The sequence below is a fragment of the Nipponia nippon genome, unplaced genomic scaffold, assembly GCF_047370975.1.
Source record: "Nipponia nippon isolate SJK-2023a ecotype South Korea unplaced genomic scaffold, ASM4737097v1 scaffold_25, whole genome shotgun sequence".
NCBI classification, from domain to species: domain Eukaryota; kingdom Metazoa; phylum Chordata; class Aves; order Pelecaniformes; family Threskiornithidae; genus Nipponia; species Nipponia nippon.
In genome coordinates this window covers 4,824,602-4,843,982 of record NW_028262342.1, presented here as the reverse complement: position 1 = coordinate 4,843,982, position 19,381 = coordinate 4,824,602, and the positions used below count along the sequence as shown (strand labels likewise).

At 49.3% G+C, this 19,381-nt stretch overlaps 1 protein-coding gene across 1 annotated transcript; it reads right to left on the bottom strand.

The window, feature by feature from the left end:
* Nucleotides 1–3,161: 3,161 nt before the first annotated feature.
* On the bottom strand, nucleotides 3,162–18,584 carry PIGR (polymeric immunoglobulin receptor). Its single transcript, XM_087762009.1, has 11 exons — nucleotides 18,333–18,584; nucleotides 10,465–10,559; nucleotides 9,884–10,216; nucleotides 8,848–9,177; nucleotides 7,964–8,287; nucleotides 7,211–7,525; nucleotides 6,003–6,255; nucleotides 5,343–5,464; nucleotides 4,894–5,019; nucleotides 4,683–4,741; nucleotides 3,162–3,774 (listed from the first exon to the last, which is right to left on the bottom strand). The coding sequence occupies exons 2-11, from the start codon at nucleotides 10,544–10,546 to the stop codon at nucleotides 3,649–3,651; spliced, it is 2,070 nt and encodes a 689-aa protein (XP_087618135.1). The 5' UTR covers nucleotides 10,547–10,559; nucleotides 18,333–18,584; the 3' UTR covers nucleotides 3,162–3,648.
* Nucleotides 18,585–19,381: the final 797 nt, after the last annotated feature.

Sequence of the window (19,381 nt, the reverse complement as noted above, 5' to 3'; positions counted from 1 at the left end):
TAGATCTCTGACTTGGTGCATTTTGCTTTAGGGATCAACTAAGCTGAGCAAAGTGTAGCAAAACTCCTGCCGGCTGTGGTGGCACAAGCAGAACCAGGGCACTGCATGCTCTCCTCCTCTGGCTCTGAGCAGCTCTTATTGCTGTTAGGGTCAAGCCATTGCTTCTAGGTCTGAACCCTTCAGGCCTGCACAAACCTCTTCTCAGCACCTCTGTTCCCATGGGAGAATCCAACACTCTCCAGCTCTCCCTCTCCTGCCCACGGTCACAGGCAAGCTTCAGCACCTGGGATGGATGGAGAGCTGGCTGCTCCCAGCTGGTCAACTTCTAATGATGCTACAGAGGTGACACAGTGAAGGCTGTAGCTGCAGAAGAGGCTCTTTAACAGGATTTTGTTATTATGGAATAAGGTCTTTGTGTCCTCAAGGAGAACCTAGTTACTGCTTTGGTTTCATGTCCATCACAGGAGGACACTGGTCAAGACCTCCGGCAGCATACCGGCATCACCGGAGCCTTGCATCAGTCCGGTGGGCGCTGCGCCTTTCATTGGGTGTCAGCAGAAGGAAGAGCTGCAGAGGAGGAGGAGACTCCTTGTTCCTTCCCAAAAAGGCCTGGTTGGTGACCTGGCTGGGTGAGCTCACCAGCATTTGCCTATAGCGCGTATGCATGTGCTTCACGCTGAGCGGGATTCGGTGATTCACTCTGAAAGGAAAGATCTCCTTGATTGCTCACTATCCTTCCTCAAATATTTTTTTATGCCAAAGGAAAACCTCTCGGGGCTTTGATTCTTTTAATTTACTTTCTCATGAGTTTTTGCAGTGTGACTTTCATTTGTCCTGGTGCCAGGGCCTGAGCGGGTGAATATATGCTCTGTCAGTGTTCATGAAAGCTGATCTTTCAACACCATCACCCTTGAAATCAACCATTTAAGAATGACATATCTTGCACATACCATGATTTGCTGTTAAAGAGAAACCATTAGGAATGAAGCAGTGACGCAATGAGATACCACAGCGTGTTGCTGACCGAAGGGAATCAGTCGGCATGTTTGGCGAACACTGGTGAAGGGGATGGGGCTGCTTGGGGAGGTCCCTGTGGACCTGTCCATTGATCCTGGTGGGCTTTGGATCACAGCTTGAGTGAGAAGTGTGGGGTTTATTCCGCATCCTCAGCTTACGCTGTCACAATTATTATTATTTATCAGATTTCATTGATTTTGTATCCTGTGCGGAGGGTGCCATACCTCAATCCATGCATGTTTTATTGCTTTTATGTCAAACTAAGTTCACACTTTCCCATCCACGGCAAAGCACTGCAGCAGCCCAGGGACGTGCCCCGTTGGAAATGAGGTGCCAGATGGAAGTGTCAGCGGTGGGAAGGAGCAGGAGCCGCTGGCAGGCAGCTGCTGGGGCTGAGGGGTGCAGGCAGAGCCGGCTGGCAGGATCCTCAGCGCACCCACGTTTCTCGCCCTCTGCACCTCTCCCAGGAGTTTAGCTCATTCTCGCTGCTCCCAGTGTGGTGCGGGAGGAGCGGAGCTGAGAAAAGGACGCTGGCGGGCAGGCTGAAGAGGAAGCGGATTTGCGAAGGGAGAGTGAAAGGGGTTTTCTCCTCTCAGAAATTTCCAAACCTTAGCATTCTCCTGCAGCTTTATGACTGCTCACCCCCGGGGACGCTTTCCAAGCGCACGTCTTCCCTATTGCACCAGAATAATTCATTCACTTCCAGCAACTCCAGGCAGGCGCAGACCTGTCCTGGCCCCTCCTCACCTTTTCCCATATCCAAGCCCCTTCCCACCGTGCTGCCAAGGGGATGCAGCCTGGGAGATGAGGCAGACGAGCTATAACCTGACATTTAAGGTCCTAGCCTTGATGTCAGTAAGGTGATGACTATTGCAATGTGGATGTGAGAGCAGCCCTGAAAACAAAAATGCAGGGCTGGGAGGGGAAACACAAATACCATGGGAGCTGCTGCCCTCCTACTCACAGCGAGCAAAGCTCGTCTCAGCGCTTATTGTGGGGAAATCCATGATTCAGGAATAATTTGGGTTTTATCCTTGATGAAGACTCTGTGTCTGTAGGCTAACGCAATCAGTCGTTGCCTGACACCTTGCTGAGTTACCATACTGTTTTCATTTTAAAGTGCAGCTAATATTTTAGTAAAACAGAAATATACTTGTGGTGTTACTGTAAGACCATCAGCTCAGGCTCTAGCCAGGGTGATGCTCCTTATTCTTTATATTTTATGGCTTGCTATCAGAGCTGCATGAAACCAACACAGGCTCAGGAATTTGAATTTATCTGTGCAGTTTCTGCCCCTTCTTTCCCGAGCAGCTCTGGCCCTGTCAGACACCTCCGCAGCCCCTCTCTTAGCCAGGCAGGCACCAGCCCATCCCGTTCCTGGTGTTCAGGGAAATTGCTTCTCTGCTTTGTCACTTCTTCATCATTGCTGCTTCCTACATTGCTTTATCTGCAGGGTATTCAGCTCTCTGTACTCTCATCTAACTGACAGACAGCAGTGCTGTGCTGCTGTTTGGAAATCCATGCATCAATAAATTGCTTTTCTGTGTTTAGTCATCCACTCTCGAAAATAAGACCAAGAGACAACATTTAATTACAGTCATCCTCGTTTCCACCTGCATAAACATGAAGTCGGCCAGGGAAAGCGTGCGAGGGATGTGTGGCTCGGGTCTAAGCCACGCTCAAAGCGTGGGTTTTCAAGGCCGCCCTTAGCGGGGTGCCTCCGTGGCAGAGGAGCATGGATTGGGCTCAGCTGTTCCGACTCCAAGTCAGAAATGGGAGACTGTTGGTTCCGGTGCTCTGGGGAATTTGGTCTGTGCTATGCAAATACAGTGCCAGCGAACACCGGTGCCTATTGCTTACTTGGCTATATAGGCTGCTGATTGATCATCATACTAATTACTGTCATTCTGTGATCAATACCTGCTGTAGATGAAAATGTACATAAGATTACTCAAAGCATTTCCTGTTTGTCTCCATTAATTGTGGGTTTCTTCTACCGTCCTGTGCTGTTTGCAACACCAGATGTGATGCTGTAATGCTGCCCTAAGAGGAGGAGAAAGGCCCCCCGCCCCAAATGCACCCTCACCGTGCCTCTTTGCATGTGCTCTCCCCGTGCCCTCCCACGGACTGCGAGTCCCCCGGTCTGCTGAAAGCCAATGTTATTCTTTATTGCTTCTGCCTAAAAACATTTCAGACCACGTCTGGTCTGCAGGTACTGCCCTCGGGATGAGAAAGCTTAGAGGAATCAAAAGCGCGAGTTGTTCTAGAGGGTTTTCCAGCTGCCTTTAACAGAAAATGAGAATTTTTAAAATACACCTTCTGGCCTTTGAGAGCCCACAGTGTTGGAAGAGCACTGGTGGGGCTGGGGCTGTCAGTGGGCTAAGCCACTCAAGCTCCTGCCATCTCCCAGTCCAACTTGCTTGCTCAGACCTGCACCTCCAGCCCAGCCACCCCTTTTGGCATCACGCGATTCCTCTAAATCACCACTTGAAGCTGAATTTAAGCAAAAAAAGGTCAAGCTATAGCAAATTGTGGTATCAATAAACAGTGCTGTTTGCTGATGTCTTCCTCTGATCCTCAAGGTAGAGCCGGTCCCAGTTGCTGCTGCCTCTCAGTCCCTTGTCTTCAGATCTAGCCCTCCCAGTTCGGGGGGGACACGGCCGGGGCAGCGCTGTCCCCCTCGGAGCTGCCCTGTGCGATGCTGCTGGAGGTGAGGAGGAAGGCGGAGTAGGCGAGGTCAGCATCCTCCTTGGAGCTCTGGGGAAGGACAGGAGGACACTGTTAGGTGGCCGGGGATGGACAGCAGCACATGGCAAGGGAAAGGGCAGCGTTAGATGGGCTGTGAGCTTCTCGGGATGATATGGGCAGACTGGATGAGTGGGATAATCTGGTGGGTCACGCCGGTGCCATTGCGAGAGCATCACACCTTTGTTTGGACCTGGGAAGACCCCAAACATTTGTGGGTTTGGGGCTCCACGGCATGCCTGTCCCTGCGTGTCAGCATCCAGCTCACTGTCCTAAAGCTGCTGGATTTTACTGGTTCCCTGATAGTTTCCTTTATTGGTCCAGCTCAGCTCTTGGCACTTACAACACCTAGATATCACCTTTGGTTAGGGACTTTTCAAAAGAAGGGCTTGCGTCTGGCACCTTCGGTTACTGCTGAGTGGTGCCACTTGACCATGACCCTACCCAAGGGGGGAAGGCAGGGAGAAGGCAGGGGGGAAGCAGGGGCTTGCCAGGGCCACCAGAGCAAGTCACAGCCTTTGTAATGGCAGAAACCTCCCTGCCTACCTCTGCCCCCTGAACCGCTGCCTGCGTGGGAGCACAGCGCTGGGGGAAGGCTGGGAGGTGGGATGTGCTCCGGCCTCTGGTCATCTGCTTATCCCAGTGTTTCACACTTATGGTAACAACCCAGCCCCAACCTTCCTGACACTACCTGGGGCTGACTTGGTGTACCATATTATTGTCTCTGCTAAAACATGAGGCCAGGAAGGGGTTAAGGTCCCCCCTATGGAGGCTGATCTGCAGCAGGTGGCCTGACCCAGGTAAGATGGCGAGCACCTGGGTATAAATAAGGCCCCTGGGAGAAGGCAGCTCCTTTGGCAGAGGCTGGAGAGCTGTGATGTGCCTCCTAGGTCAGTGGGCTCTCTCCTGTCTCCTCTTACCCTTTTTGCCTTCTTTGTCTCGGCAGCGCTTTCTGGGGTGGCCACGGTGGTGATAAACTCTGCAGGGAGAGAAAGGGAGGTGTTGGGGTGTTGGAGCCATTGGTGGGCAGGTATTTCTGTGGCTTTTGTAGGGTCCTTCTGCAAACCCCTCCCCGGCACCCCTCGCCTCGGGGCTGGGGATGGAGAGCAAGCCCATCCGTCAGCGACCTACCGTCCCCTCCTATCTGAGTCTCCTGGGTCTCTTTCACACAGGCGTTATTGCTTGCGCTGTATTCTTTCACGCTTTCGAAGTCCGACATGCTGATGTTTGTCCTGTAGCTCCCGATGGACACCAGGTCTGTTAAGAGGGAGGAGATAAATACTCTCAGTCGGTGCAAGCGCATTGGCATCTGAACTGCCTCCGTGCAAGGAGGCACGGTGCAATGCCACCTGCAAAGCCTGCGGAGGGGTGGTCTCTGCGTCAGCCCGGGCAGCCTGTATGCTGGGCGTTGGAGCCGTATGGTGGGGCCAGTGGGAGAAGCAGGGTCCCTTGCCTGCCCATGGCATGAGGGGGTGTCGGGGAGCAGCTCAGCCCAGCAGAGATGGCAGCGTGCACAAGGTATTGCCTTCGTCTTAACATTGCTGACATTTCTTGAGAGACTAGAAAAGGCAGGGACTCACCGGATCTCCTCAGCTGTCTGTATTTAAAAACGGCAAAAGCCATCACGATGATCAGGAGCAAGGCGCCAACAGGGCCCAGGACAAAAGCAAGTACATTGGGGCCACCATGGCTTCCATCAGAGCTGGAATGGAGGGAAAGAAACCACTAAGCTGTGAAATGCCTTTTTTTTTTTTTAATTATTCAAGACTGAATAATGCATATGAATTTCCATCTGTCTAAAATCTATATAGGATGGTAAATCTGAGTGAGCACGATGCAATTCAGTTAATGAACTGGATCCCAGCACATCACAGGGGAACAAATGAAAATGTGGCCAGAGGTTGTACAAAACCAGCTACATCAGCAGCTTGGTTATAAATGTGTGAAGGAAAGTGCTCTAATCTTGACAGAAGTATTTTCAATTAGTTTTTCTGTACCTGGAATCTCTAATTGTTCCCTTCTGGGACTGTATTTTCTTGAGCTAGAGATTACTTTCAAGACATCTTGCCTTTTGCTGTAACTTTTTTGCTTCTTTTCCTCTGATGTTTTGAGCAAAGTTCTTTGGGGACAAGATTTTTTCGTTGCTATACCACACATGCAGGGTGCAAACACAGTACCAACAACGGGTTCATATAAACCTCACAAAAACGATAAAAGGCAGAGGCTTGGAGAGAACTAACCTTTCCGAGGCAGCTGCACTTTGCACATCAGCATCGCTGTAGGCTCTTCCTTGGGGAATAAAGCCACCCTCGGCGCGGCTGGGGGGCTCGGCGCGGCTGGGGGGCTCGGCGCGGCTGGGGGGCTCGGCGCGGCTGGGGGGCTCGGCGCGGCTGGGGGGCTCGGCGCGGCTGGGGGGCTCGGCACGGCTGGGGGGCTCGGCACGGCTGGGGGCATCAACATCCAGGAGATCTAGGTTGTGGCCGGCACTGCTTCCTACATTTCCCAGGGAAGAAGGGTGGTTAGTTGTCTGAGTGGCAGCATGGAGATAGTGACACAAAAACTAGTTGGGTGTATTTGGTGCATGTGGAACTGCAGTGGGTTTTGGCTGTACATGAGAGGCTCTTTAAAATGGGGTTTAGGGATGTGAAATAATCTCATTCCAAATAACTTATTGCAAAAATCTCAAGTAGGCTCTCTCTGACTATATACTTCTGAGAAGTCTTGCGTTTCTAAGTTCTGCCTCTAGTATTTAATGAATAAATTTTGAATACTTGGTTTGCTTTTATTTCTCGCTCTTTGCCTGCAAAAGGCAGTGAAATGAGGCTGTTTCTCTCTGTTCTCACTTTGACCATCATCCACTTAGGATGGTTGCATGTGGGCTATTTAGTGCTATGCTTTTTCTCTGGTCTGCTCCTAACAATATTCCTTCCCAAGAAAATTAAGATACTGCACCAAAGCTGAGACTAAGCCCCTTGCTGTCCACGGGGAGCTGGTGATAGCCCTTCCTTTCCTGCTCCCTACTGCTTTCCTGCTTATTAAGATAATACGCTCCCTGGAGCAAGATGTCTCTAAACTACATGCAGCCCTTCACCCAACAGGTATCAGATGTTGCTTAAACTAAATGATGCTACAAATATAATAGCAATAATTAGTAAGGACAGGGGTAAAAAGTAAAAATGGTGTGGAAGGAAGTGATTTTTAGATTGGTGGGGTTTTTTTATGACTAGGAAGCAGAAACCAGTGAGTGGATGAAAACATCTATGACAAGTTATGCAAAATCAGGGTGATCTTGGCACCTAGTCTGGGAGGCTGCCTGGATGAGAGCATTTTTGTTTTGAGGTGCTGCAACCTAGTGGATATGGAGAGGACTTTTCTCTCAGCAGAAGACAGCGTGATTCACAGCCCTGAGGAGCAGGAAAGCCCCTGCCACCTTTGCCTTGGAGCTCACCTTCAGTCACCCGCAGGTAGACTGCCATGGTTTCCCCGAAGTGGCCGTCGCGCTTCACTCCACACCAGTACCACCCTTCGTCTGTCTTTGCCACCGAGTCAAAGCTTAGGATAACTGTCTTGTTGTCAGTGTCACAGGTAACGTCTGGCCCCGGCTCCCTTTGGTCAGAAGCAGGCATAGGGGTGCAGCCGATGTTGTTCCACTTGCACCAGTACTTCTGGTAGGAGTAGTACTTGCATGGATAAGAACAAGTTAAATCGACCCGTGAACCCACTTGCGCCTCCACTTCCTTCTTTCCCTTCAGTCCAGGTTCTCCTGCAAGCCAAACAGAACATCAAGGCTGACGTTAGTGGTTGCAGTGGTGGGAATGGTAGGCAACAGGTAGTGGTGCTGCTAGGGATGGTGAACCAGGAGATGTATCTGTGAAGGAAAGTGCTCCTTACATTGCTAAATTAATGCTAAGGATGTTGTATATGCATCTCTGGGCAAAAGCTGGGGGGTGTTTTGCAAGGCTTAAATACTTGCATGAGAAACTTTTCTGAATGCTTTCCCATAAAACTGAAACATTGCGTTTCTGTTTTAAAGCTACTGGGGTGTGGGAGGATTGGCACAATGTTTTGCCTTACGAGATAAAAGCTGAGAGGTGGACCTCACACCTCTTCCCCAACAGCCAGATCTGCTCCTTTGTGGTGCTTAGGAGGCTGGTTTGTACCTACTGAGCAGGCAGAGAACTGCCAGCGCGCGAGCTCATACCGTCTATGATCTTCAGCTCGGTTGATGATTGCTGCTCCTTCACCTCATCTGTCATGCACCAGTAATAGCCTTTGTCACTGTCCTTCAGCTGGTTCAGGATGATGGTGATCGTCGCGTTACCTGTGCTGTCGTACATGGCCACTCTTCCTTCATACAAGCTTGACACGTACCCCATGTTGTCTATGATCCGAGCACACCCCTGCTGTCTCCACTTGCACCAGTACTTCACTGTGGGCTCTTTTAGACGCTCATAGAAGCATTCAAAAGTTGCTGAACTTCCTTTTACTCCAATTATTGTAGGCTTTCCTTGAGGAACACTTGTCTCTGGAGATAAAAATGAAATGAGCAGCTATACATGGCTAACTTTTGCCCATGTGGCACTCTCCCAAGAGAATAAATATTATCAGATCAAAAATAAATATTATCAGATCAAACAAAGCTGTTTTGGCTAAAGCAAGGCTGGGTGAAGCTCAGGGGTGCAGACGGTAGGAGACTGTCTTGGCACTGCTAGGAATTGACCCTAAAGGGTCTGTCAGGCCTTTCTTTTTCCCAAATTCACTGGGGGGTGGTGGTCTTTGTATACTGATATTTCAAAGTTTCTCTCCCTTTGCTAAGGGAAGGGCAGGTCTTCTCCTTTCTATACCTGTCATTTTGAGATTTAAGGAATTAAGACTTGAAGAGGCAGTTTGCTTGTCTCAAACTGGTAGGCAGAATTTGCTTTCTGGAGTTTTGGGCTAGCCAGACTGGGGAAGATAGCTAGCCCCTGCTGGGAAAGTTAAGTCTTGATACAAGCTTTATTAGTGATGGTTTAGTACATTACAGATAGTTGAATGAACAGAAAGAAGTATCTAGATGAAGAGAAAAAAACACTGGGAATAGCTTACCCTCATAAACATGCACATCCAGTTCCTTTGTTTCTCCATACTCCCCATAGGAGCCGACCCCACACAGGTACAAGCCTGAGTCTTCCCAGCTCATCTGAGTTATCACGATGCTGAATGAGCCTGGAAGATCCTCGTTGCTCAGCAGAACTCGCCCTGTGTAATCCTCATCAACATTCCCATAACTATCGATGATGTTATAGCAGCTGTTTTTCTTCATTTTGCACAAGAATTTCCTCGTGCTCACATAATCTGCCCCAAAGTTGCAGGACATGCTCAAAGTGCTGTGCAGCTTCACGTAGAAAAGCTCAGCTCCCTCGGGTATATGTGGACCTGTGCACACAGAGACACCAGTCAGCGTCTACTCCCTGCTCTGTCGGTAACTGTGTGCGGCTCCCATATATCTCTGAGGGCTTTTTTTAGCATAGGGTTTCTCTCTACTTTGCTATATTATATGATCACATCCCCCTCCTGGTCAGAGCATGATCTGCCCAGCGGTGTCCCGTGTCTGTCACACATTTCAGGACTGAGGGGTCTATGCTGTAACACTGCCTGCTCTGTACCGGCTTTCTCCCGGAGCCTTCTTGCCAGGGGCTGTGCCATGAGTTTGCACCGTGCTCTGCAGCCTGGGCCTTGCCCAGCAGTACGGTGCCGTCCTGCACACCGTGCTCTCGTGGACTTGTGCGCAGGTTTGGCTCGCACAGCCTCAGCCGTGGGTTGGAGGGTACATCAGAGTGATGGGCAGCTCTGCCCTCCGACTGCATCTCCCCAAATTTTAGTGACTGAGAGAGGTCGCCTGTTTCTAAGCAATGTTCATGACCTTAAGATGAGGTTTGTTTAATCTGATATTTATGCCACGTTTTTGGTCAAAAAATTAATTCTGTAAGAGCACAGGGGAAAATGAAAACTGCTGTTTCCTGAAAGCATGGAGCATCTTGAGCTCTTAGACACTGGACAGACGATCTGTGGAGCTTTATTAAAAAGGGGGGAAAAAGGTAAAAGAAAATAACACTGTAAGGAGCCCCAAGACTATAATTACCTTTGGAAACAGCCAGATTGACTTTGTGGGAGAGCCCTCTGCCGTTGATACCAACACCGCACTGGTAGGTGCCTGTGTCTGCCATTGTAAGCTCGGAGAGGTTAATCTGGAAGCTTTCTGCCTCAGGGTGGTCAGTGATGGAGGCTCTGCCTTGGTAGCCTGGAGCAATGTAGCCGTTGGTGGACACGATGGTCATGCAGCCCGAGGCCGATTCCCTGCACCAATACTTTCTGTCGTGTATGTTCACACGGGTGGGAGGGTAGAAGCATTTCACAGTAACTGACCCATTGACCAGACCATATACCTGCCGTGGTCCGAACACAGGGCTTGCGACTGCAAGAGGAAAACATGTTGGCTGTAAATGTCAACTGTGCTACACAACCTGATGGAGCTGCAGAGCAGGTCGGGTGTACAGGGCAAGCGCGGACCCAGGGCTGTGCAGCATCATGTGGTCTGGACGGTCCCATGGCAGTGATGGGCATTGATGGGGTAGAGAGCCTCCCTGAACCCTGCTCCCCCCTTAGTAATGCCACCTCTGGTCTTAGGCCACCCACAAGACAAGCCAGACAGGTTACACTTACTTGCTGCCTTGGGGAGGTGTCTGCTGCTTGCAGATTCAGCTGGGACGAAAGCGAGTAGGAAGATGAACGCTAGTAAAGTCATTTTTCTTGCATTCCTTGGAAGAAACACAGAAGTTGGTGAATAATCACATCTGCAAAATGATTACATTAACTGATCAAGTCATCTAATAATCCTCATGCCTGGAGGATACGAGGGTTATGGCTACTTGAGCTAGAGAGAAATATAGCATTTAATAGCTTCTGTCAAGCCACTGAATGGGAAAGAGGGAGCTGATAACTCTGTTCTTGCGTGTTGCTGCATGGCGTCATGGCTGCCCGTGGGTCTCATCCTAACACCCCAGGCTTCCCTTCTGTAAAATGAGGGAGTTGTTCTTATGACAAACTCGGTTAATGCATTGCCTGCAAGCCACCAATGTGTCCGTCAGAGCAGAGTGCCCCAGGGACGGTGTCCCACAGACAGGCAACAACAGTGGTGTGCACAGCATAAAAAGCGATTTTGGCCAAATAAGAAGAGAGTTGATTCAAAATCAGAAATGGTATCTGGTTTTACACTTGTAAATCAGAACAGTCCCTCGCAAGGCTGAAGTCCAAAAATGGTCCAAAAGCCACTGAGCCCTGGCAGGCATGAGAGTCAGGTGGCAACCCGGAGCTCAACTGCTGACTTGATCCTTGCCAGGAGATAATGCTGCTTCTAATATTTTAATAGCTGTGGTCATATTTTTTTTTTCAATGTTGTTCATGCAGTGAAAGGAAGGCTTGTTCGCTCGTAAGCCTGAGTGCCAAAACCACTCCTTAGGAAAACCTGCTCTCACAGAATCACACAATGGTTTGGTTTGGAAAGGATCTTCAAAGATCATCTAGTTCACCCCCCCTGCCACGGGCAGGGACCTCTTTCATTAGGTCGTGTTGCTCAAAGCCCCATCCAACCTGACTTTGAACATTTCCACTGGTGGGGCATCTACAACTTCTCTGGGCAACCTGTGCCAGTGTCTTACCACCCTCATTGTAAAAACTTCTTCCTTATGTCCAAATTTCTTCCTTATGCCGTAGAGCAAAGTTCCCATCTGAAACCTGTGTTTTACTGATCTTTCCTTCCCAGATCTCTCACCTCCCACCCCTCCAAGAATCAGACTTAAACCAGTAAAGCACTGTCCCACCTGTATATCCAATAAACCTACTGCACCAAAATTAACCCTTGGCCAGGACCCAAAATTAGGGCTATTGGGTAATGTCAAACCAAATTTTATCTCTTGAAACATGTCCATAGTCTTCAGGATGAATATTTCTGACCTTCCCCCTGCTTTGGACTGAGTGATGGCTCAGAGGCTCTTAATTCACTAAGCTGTGTTCTTTGGCCTGAGCTGAGTGGGCTGTTGGACACTGAGTGGTGGGAATGGGCATTTCCTGGGCATGGCTGTTGATCTATCTGCGTACTCCAAGTTCTAAAAAAGATGATAGGTGCCAAGGAAAATCTTTATAGACATTCAGAGGAATTTGATTTCAGGTTGTCAAGTGGCACAATTTTATTAAGGGTAATTCCCAGTAGAAGAAAAAGGCTTTTATTTCCCTGTTAAGATGAAAGGTGTTCTGTTGTGCTTTCTTCCTTGTATTGTGACTTCTAATTGCTCAATGGCCACTTGTCCGTGGCTAACAATTAACTCACTGAGCATGAAAAATGCTCTTGCATACACATCCCAGAAGTAGCCAGCAAGACAAACATTCTGCAGAAAGCAAACAATATGGCACAAAAAGGGCCTTGATATTTGCCCCTTGTTAACAGCAGTTCCTCTGGCTGATGGTCACCTTGCTGCCCTCCACCCCTCGCTCTGCAATGCAAGCAGGATCCCAGTTCAGCTTTCCCATTCTTGGCAAAATTTGAATAATCTGTTAGTCTGATTCCTTCCCAAAGCAATTGGCTACTTCAGGCTTACCAACAACATTTTGTCAGGTAGGGAAGGATTGCCACGACCTCTTTTTTGAAACAAAGATATAGCTCTGTCCAGAAAGATGTGTGCAAGAGTGGTGGCGTCAGGGTCTTCATATGCATGTTGGCGCAGGAAAGAATTTTTGCATCCCTGTCTGAGGATACGTGTGTGCACTTGTGCCTGCGCAAGACCAATGGTTCCTGTGTGCTTGCGTGACCAACATCTGCACCTTCTGCAGCCCTGAGTTGCCTCTAGTCCTGTTTTCTCAGACGCTGTTAAAACCTTCCCCCACTGACTGAATAAATGGAGAAAACTCCCAGGTATAGCAAGTCCGAGCAAGCACAGCCACTGGTTACGTAAAAATGTGATGTACTCCCATGCTAATCCACTGAGCTGGATGGCTGGAAACCCCCTCTCTGCTGCCAGCGCCGTGCTGCGCTCTGCGAATGACACTGCCTAGCCCAGAGACATGGTGCGAATGAGCTTTGCGGGTCCCTCTGCAAAGAACAAGCGCTGTTCGAGATGCTGGAGGAGAATTTCATCAAGCTGTTGGTAAAAGAGCTCTAGTTCCTTCTTGCTTTCAAAGAACATTTGCTGCTGGATTTGCTGTCTCTAGTTGGAGCACAAGGTTTAAACCTCAGAGCACCAGGGAAGAGAAAAGGCTGCTGAGCTCATATGAAAGGGAGTGCAAGTAAGTGGCTGTGCAAGTCATTTGTACTAATGCTTCTGCAGATGGAGGGCGAGTTGAAAGGAGGGAGGAGATGGGACAGCAAAGGTTTGCAGGGGGCTACAGAACAGCCAAGAGGCTTGAAACCAGAGGAAAATGCCACATATGCAATCTCCAGAGAAGCTGGCAAGCAAGCTTATGACAAGCGTGCTGGTAGATCTGCAGTGCCCTTATCCTGCTGCGTGCCCAGGGATGGTGCCTGCTGAAGCCCTGGTGCTGGAAAGGGTGAAGTGCTTGTGCCCAGCCTGTACTCCTCCTGCCACTCAGCGGCAGCTTCTCACAGGTCTATCCTAGCTTTTCAGGGGCAGAGAAAGGGGAAAAATAGTGCTCCTTTGTTATGTATTGGTGAAATCCTTCCTGGAGCTGGCAGCGGAGGAAAGGATTAATTTTGGGCTTCATATACAGGCGCACAACCCTATCGGTATGTGCCCTCTGTATCCAGCAGCACCAGCTGATGCAGAGAAAGGTGCAAAAGTCTGCCCTCGGCAGTGATGCCATGACTGATCCTGAGGGGTTTCCCTAAGTCCTGGGGGGGTCTGGCGGTTGGCACAAAGCACGAGGCTTGTGCAGTGCTCCCAAGACCTTCCAGCAGAAGCTGAATTTGGTCACCCTGTACAGGAACAGTTGCACTGACTTTGCAGATGACTGCTGATCCTCCACTGGTTTTGCCTGGGAGCTGCAGGACGTGGTTGGTTTGGACACAGTTCCCACACTGGGCTCCCCTCCACTCGTGTCCACATCTCCTGCTTCCTCCTCTTGCAGGCACTGACCTGCGTGTCCGGGTGCCTGCGCTGGATTTCTGATCGTTCTCGGAGCAGGAAGGACTGAGTGCGTGAGACCATGGTGTCCCCAGGGACTGATGGACACTGGAAACCTCTTCCGCAGGGAAAACCTGGTCCTACCACGCTGCAGCAGGACGGGTGGCCAGGACCCTGTTTGGCAGCTGATGTACACGGCGCTGCACAGGTTGGTGCCTGCAGCTTGCGTTGCGTGGCCATCGGAGCTCCTGCCTGCACCAGAGCTGCCAGGCAGGAGGGATCGCGGAGGCTGGCAGGCTGAGAGAAACCTGGACACGCGATTTGTGCTGCATATGTCTATGCAGGCAAAGAAGCTGCTGTCTTAAACCTGATGCATTAAAAGCCTCGTGAGAAGCTGTCTGCAAGGCAGTGCAATGGAGGGAACCCAGTTATTCCCACCAGGAAAGTGTCTCTGAGAAGCTGCTCTGCAGCATAGGGCAAAGAAGCTGTGGGTGGGAAGTGCCGGGCTGGCAGCGCTCTGGGGCAGCCGCCTCAGTCGGCATTTCGGGCTTCAGCTCACCTGCACTGTTGGGCCAGTCTCCACCAACTGCCAGCCTGTCTCTGTGGTTAGTTTAAAGCATTTTGACAGGTCACGGGGCGGGGGGGGTGGAACTAAACGCTTGTTCTAGTTCTCCCCCACTCCCCTTGAGGCACAGGACTTAGCAGAGAAGCAGCCATGGGGAAAGGTTTCAGCTGTGCAAATGTGCACGTCTGGTGTTTGCAAAGTCCCTCCTGCAGCCAAAGGGCCGTGTCCCCTCCTGGCATAAACCCCTAATTCACTGTTACAACAGCGGTCCTCTCTGGATTATTACCAGCTGGGGACTGGAGCTGTACTCGTTTTTTTTTTTTTTAGATACAACTCAAATCTTGGTTTTGTGAATTTACTTTCATTTTGCATCATCAAAACCGCCGACTCCCTTCTCTTCCCTGTCCCAATGTAACAGGTTTTGAAGGTTTAGAGCACAAACCCACTATTACAGCTGAGCGCAGCAGATGGGAGTTTGCATGTTGATGCATGAGCTTCCCACTCTTAACCCAGGCCTCTGGACACCAGCGTCACCAAGACCAGGGTGATGGTGTTGGCTTGGCTGGGACGCTCTGCCAGGCGGGGGTGGCTCCATGCTGGCGCTGTTTGCAGTGTGCTGGTGTGTTTGTGTGTATAATGCAACAGGGATTTCAAAGAATTATATTGTACAAAACCAGAACAGGATAGGCTAATCATTAGCAAGATTAATACTAACAAATCAAAACATTTAGTTGTAATATGCTTTAAAACGGAAGATATAGCCATTACCAGGTAAATGGCATTAACTTTCTCCTAGCCACCCATTTCCATGCTCAGCTTGAGTTGCCATGTTCGTGACCATGAGTTTGGGAAGGGCTACTGAAACCCCCACCGAGGGCGACTGTGCAGGAGTGCGAGTGCATGAGAAACCTGGGAAGTGTTCGAGCGTTAATAAAAGCCAACTCTATACCTATACCATAACGACAGGTAAAAACTCACTACACCTTGTAATATGTTTCCATAATTTGGATTTTGCTGTGTTTCTTCCTACCACCTAAGGACATTAGAGCTTGGCGTGTGCGTGCACTGCACCAAAGGGACTTCTCTCGTTAGCGCTGCGTGAGACACGGGCATGCCACAATGCAGATTCAGTGTGAAAAGCCTTGCAAATTGAAAAGTTACAAGGTCCTTTACAACCTAATGACCTTTTTTCTTGCTTTCTGACTCAGGACAGATAAATGTTTTTGTCATCTTAGTATCATCTTGAGAATGAATAATGCTATCTGTTTTGATTCAGTATGTTGCCGTGCTCTTAATCCTCGCTGCATTGTGCCTCCACTGAGTAGCAAAGAAATGTTAATGCTGCCTATGAAGCTCTGGGGAGGTTAGATCCCCCCTCAAACCCCGCAGTCGGTCTCCCTTGCTTATATGAACATGTCTTTAAGTGTCTCTATCTGTAGCAAGTTGTTCGTGGTGCTTTTGCAGAGCAGTGGGAGGTTGGTCTGGTGTAGCTGTGGTATGAGACCTCCCTGGGCTGGGTTTCCCAGTCTGCTGTGTGTGGATGCTTCCCTGGATCCCCCAGTGACGAAAGCACTGTGGGATTGGCCTGGGTTGGGAACATCACCTCTCCAGCACTATTGTATGCCTAAATTTTGAAATAGTGCTTTCAGGTTTCCAGCAGAAAGTGCTCTCAGACCAGGTGAGCTCTTCGAAATGTCACCCATTACAAGACCTCCTGTGGGTTTCTGTGGTGCTTTTGTGACTCGGTCAGTCCTCGGGGGGCATATCTTCAGATTTGTAATGATTTGAAAGCGATCAGGACCTGACCCCTGAGTTATACAAACCCAAGCAAGCAGGTGGTCTTGCAGGGTATGAAATACCAGAGTTCAGTTCCCAAATTCTGCTGACTCAGCTGCAAGGTTGACCTCAGAGAAACGGGGACACTCCTCATGCAGCTTGCCAGGGAGCAGCACAGTCCAATCCATTAGCTATTAACTGGTGCTCTTAACAATGACCAGTGTCAAGGACATGCCATGGGATCAATGAAACATGAAGAGTTAGCCGCCACATTTGTAATTCTAGCCTAGGGTCCTTCTGTTTTATAGAATGCTTACTGTTATTCAAATATTTGAGAAATAATAACATATAGAATGGGGTAATATTCCCCCCCCCCATCCTTTTACAGCAACACCCACTAACACCATGAGTAAGCTGCACAGATACAAACTGTTGTAGGCACAAGCAGTGCTGAGCAGCAGCATCGGGGTTATAACGTGAGGAGGAGCACTGGTGCATGTGCTAGGGCTGATTTATGGAGGTGATGAAGACTTGTGTGCCTAGAAGGGCACGGTAACGGACTTCTTGCTGCACAGGACTGGGGCTACGTATGTCTTTACAGTGCCCATTGAGATCACTGCGTGGATGGCCTTGCTCTGAGTTCTATTTGCTGTGGGGAAAAGCCGCCAATCCGCTCTGTTTTCATGGAGTTATGAATGAGCAATCAACTTTAAGACAAAAGATCAAGCTGACCTAAACACATACAGAAAAGAAACATGTCACGTTCCAAACAAATGCCTCCTTTACAATAAGGAAAGAAGAAATAGGAGGTGCTAATTTTGTGATGCAGCGAGCAGAAACGGCTAGGCAGATCTTATTGAAGATTATCAGGATTTACCAAGAAATCAGCAGTTTTCAGGAAATTCTGCATACTTGTGACCCTCCTAGCTAAGAACGTTTGTAAGTGCCGGTTAAACGCTGTCCTATACGAGCCATGTATTTGGGAAAACAAATGAAAAAGAATAACCAGACAGCGCTCATGGCAGCGACTGAAATTCTTGCGGAGATTGTGCCGCTGACCTAATTCTATGTTCCTTTAAGCTGTTAGATATACCATATACTAACTTGTGACCTAATTTTATGTTCCTTTAAGGTATTAGATACCCCATACACCAGCCTGTTGCTTTTCAGATAAGTGTGTCATGGTTCATTTGTTTCTTACTTTTTGTTTCTCATCTCTTGGGCTAGAAAGTGAAACCAACTTCAGCACTATTAAACTATTATTCTAGCTTAATACTACTCATATTGCAAGGAGCAGGAACCTGCTGTAGTCCAAAAGCACAGACCATGCTGGCAGCCGGTACTGTGACAGTTGCTGGACGGATGGATAGCGCACGTATCGCTAGCAGCAGCGCAATTGCTATTAGGAGGTGGTATTTCTCTGTACTTCAGATGAAATACATTAAAAGTCCTATAAGAATGTTGCCTTTGCAGAGTAAGAATTCAGGTGTGCGGAAACCCACCCCTTTGCTGTTGGTATAAGTGTGAAAGGAGTCTGCCAGCTTTCTCTTGTTTCAGCTTTAGGACACCTGCGCATCCCATTCACTTATGCTTCAGTATCTATTTATCTTCCTTTTAACTGTACGAACTTGATAGCTCTTCAGAGCTCATTTAGGACAGATAACAATTCCCTTCTTACATTTCAAAATCCGCATCCCTATGTGTTGTGATTCAGAGGACCGTAATGACCATAAACTGATTTGCAACAGTTCAGATGACTACAGTACTATTTACTAACATTTGTCATTTTCTAAGTTAAAATGTAATGCAAACACTGTAATGATAATTAACCTTTTTTCCAGAAAGGAAAGATTACAAATCTACTGCAGAGAAGAAAACATAAACATCATAAGCCTGATCCTATGCTTCTGACCTTCTTTCAAAAGAAATCAGCCTCCCCACCAGCAAGACCTGCACACCTATCCACTGCTGTCTCAGAGCTGCTGCTTCCCTTTGCACATGTGTGAGGAAGAGTCCTTAAAAGTGTCTCAAGACCTGTATTCTTCTCCTTTCCCGTCTCAAAGCGGTAGTGCAAAAGATTTCACATTTCAGAAAGACAATGAAGAAGCATTACTTACACTCCAAGTTACTTCTGCAAACTATTTTGTACTTCTTGCTTTTTCTTTTGGGCTGACCGCTCCTAGATTTGCTGGTGTCTCAGTGGCCGACCCCCAGGACCTCCTGCGAGTGTCCTGCCTCCCTGCCGCAGCTGGGCACTGGGCTCTGGCAGTGCCAGGCTGTTTTAAATACTCCTCGTACCTCTGGCCCTGCATTTCCACCTGTTGCGCCTTAAAGGAATAGCATCCAAAAACGCTGGCAGGTGAACACCACCCCACGTGAGCGCAGGGAAGCCAGTGCCCATCCCAGCTCCGCTGTCACTTTGAGGGTGCACGCTGGTATTTACCTCCTGGTTACACGTTGCCATTGCACAACAGCCACCCCAAGGGTGGGCTCCCGGACATGGTCCCAGGCACCTCTGCCTCCTTTAGGAAGGAGCCTGGTGGCTGCGTGGGGTCAGGTCCGTGGAAGGTCGTCTGCTCTGCTGGGAGCAGGGTACTTGTGAGACAGTTTCTGCTTGGGCATGACCCTGGTAGCTAGGGCAGCTGTGATTCCTTGGTTTGAAGATGGGTTCCTACACCTGGCACAAAGACACTGGGGAGCCTTATGGGTCTGGGTCTGAGCACGCAAGGGGCCTTTCCCCACTCCAGCCAGCCCCTTCCTCCCTGTTGGCATTGCAATGTCACCCTTGAGTTGTGACCACCTTTCCCATCGGCCCAGGCAGGAGAACCCCTCGCTGCAAGGACTGGCCTGGCTTCTGGTCTTATGACCCCCCCAACCAGTGGTGGAATAGCTTTGTAGGGCAAAGCTGGACAAACCCAGGGTTTGTGGCTTTTTTTTTTTTTTTTCTGTTGTACATTTTTTGGAAACCGGTGTCCCTAAGCAGACCCGGGCTGTTGGCCGTGCTGGTAGAGAAGGTCTGTTTCCCTTCTCTGCCCTCTCCAGCCCCTCTGCCTCCCCTCAGCCTCGTGGGAAGAGCAGAAGTCTGGGTGGGCAAGGCTTGGCCTTGTCTGTGCAGACCAACACTGTAAGCTCTTTCAAATGAAAAATAATCGACAGGAGCTTTGCT

Coding starts and splice junctions, on each gene's coding strand:
- PIGR (XM_087762009.1), bottom strand. CDS start 10,546: ATGACTTTACTAGCGTTCATCTTCCTACTCGCTTTCGTCCCAGCTGAA. Junction 4,742..4,893: donor GACTCAGATAGGAGGGGACG/GTAGGTCGCTGA, acceptor CTCTCCCTGCAG/AGTTTATCACCACCGTGGCC. Junction 3,775..4,682: donor AGACAAAGAAGGCAAAAAGG/GTAAGAGGAGAC, acceptor GTCCTTCCCCAG/AGCTCCAAGGAGGATGCTGA.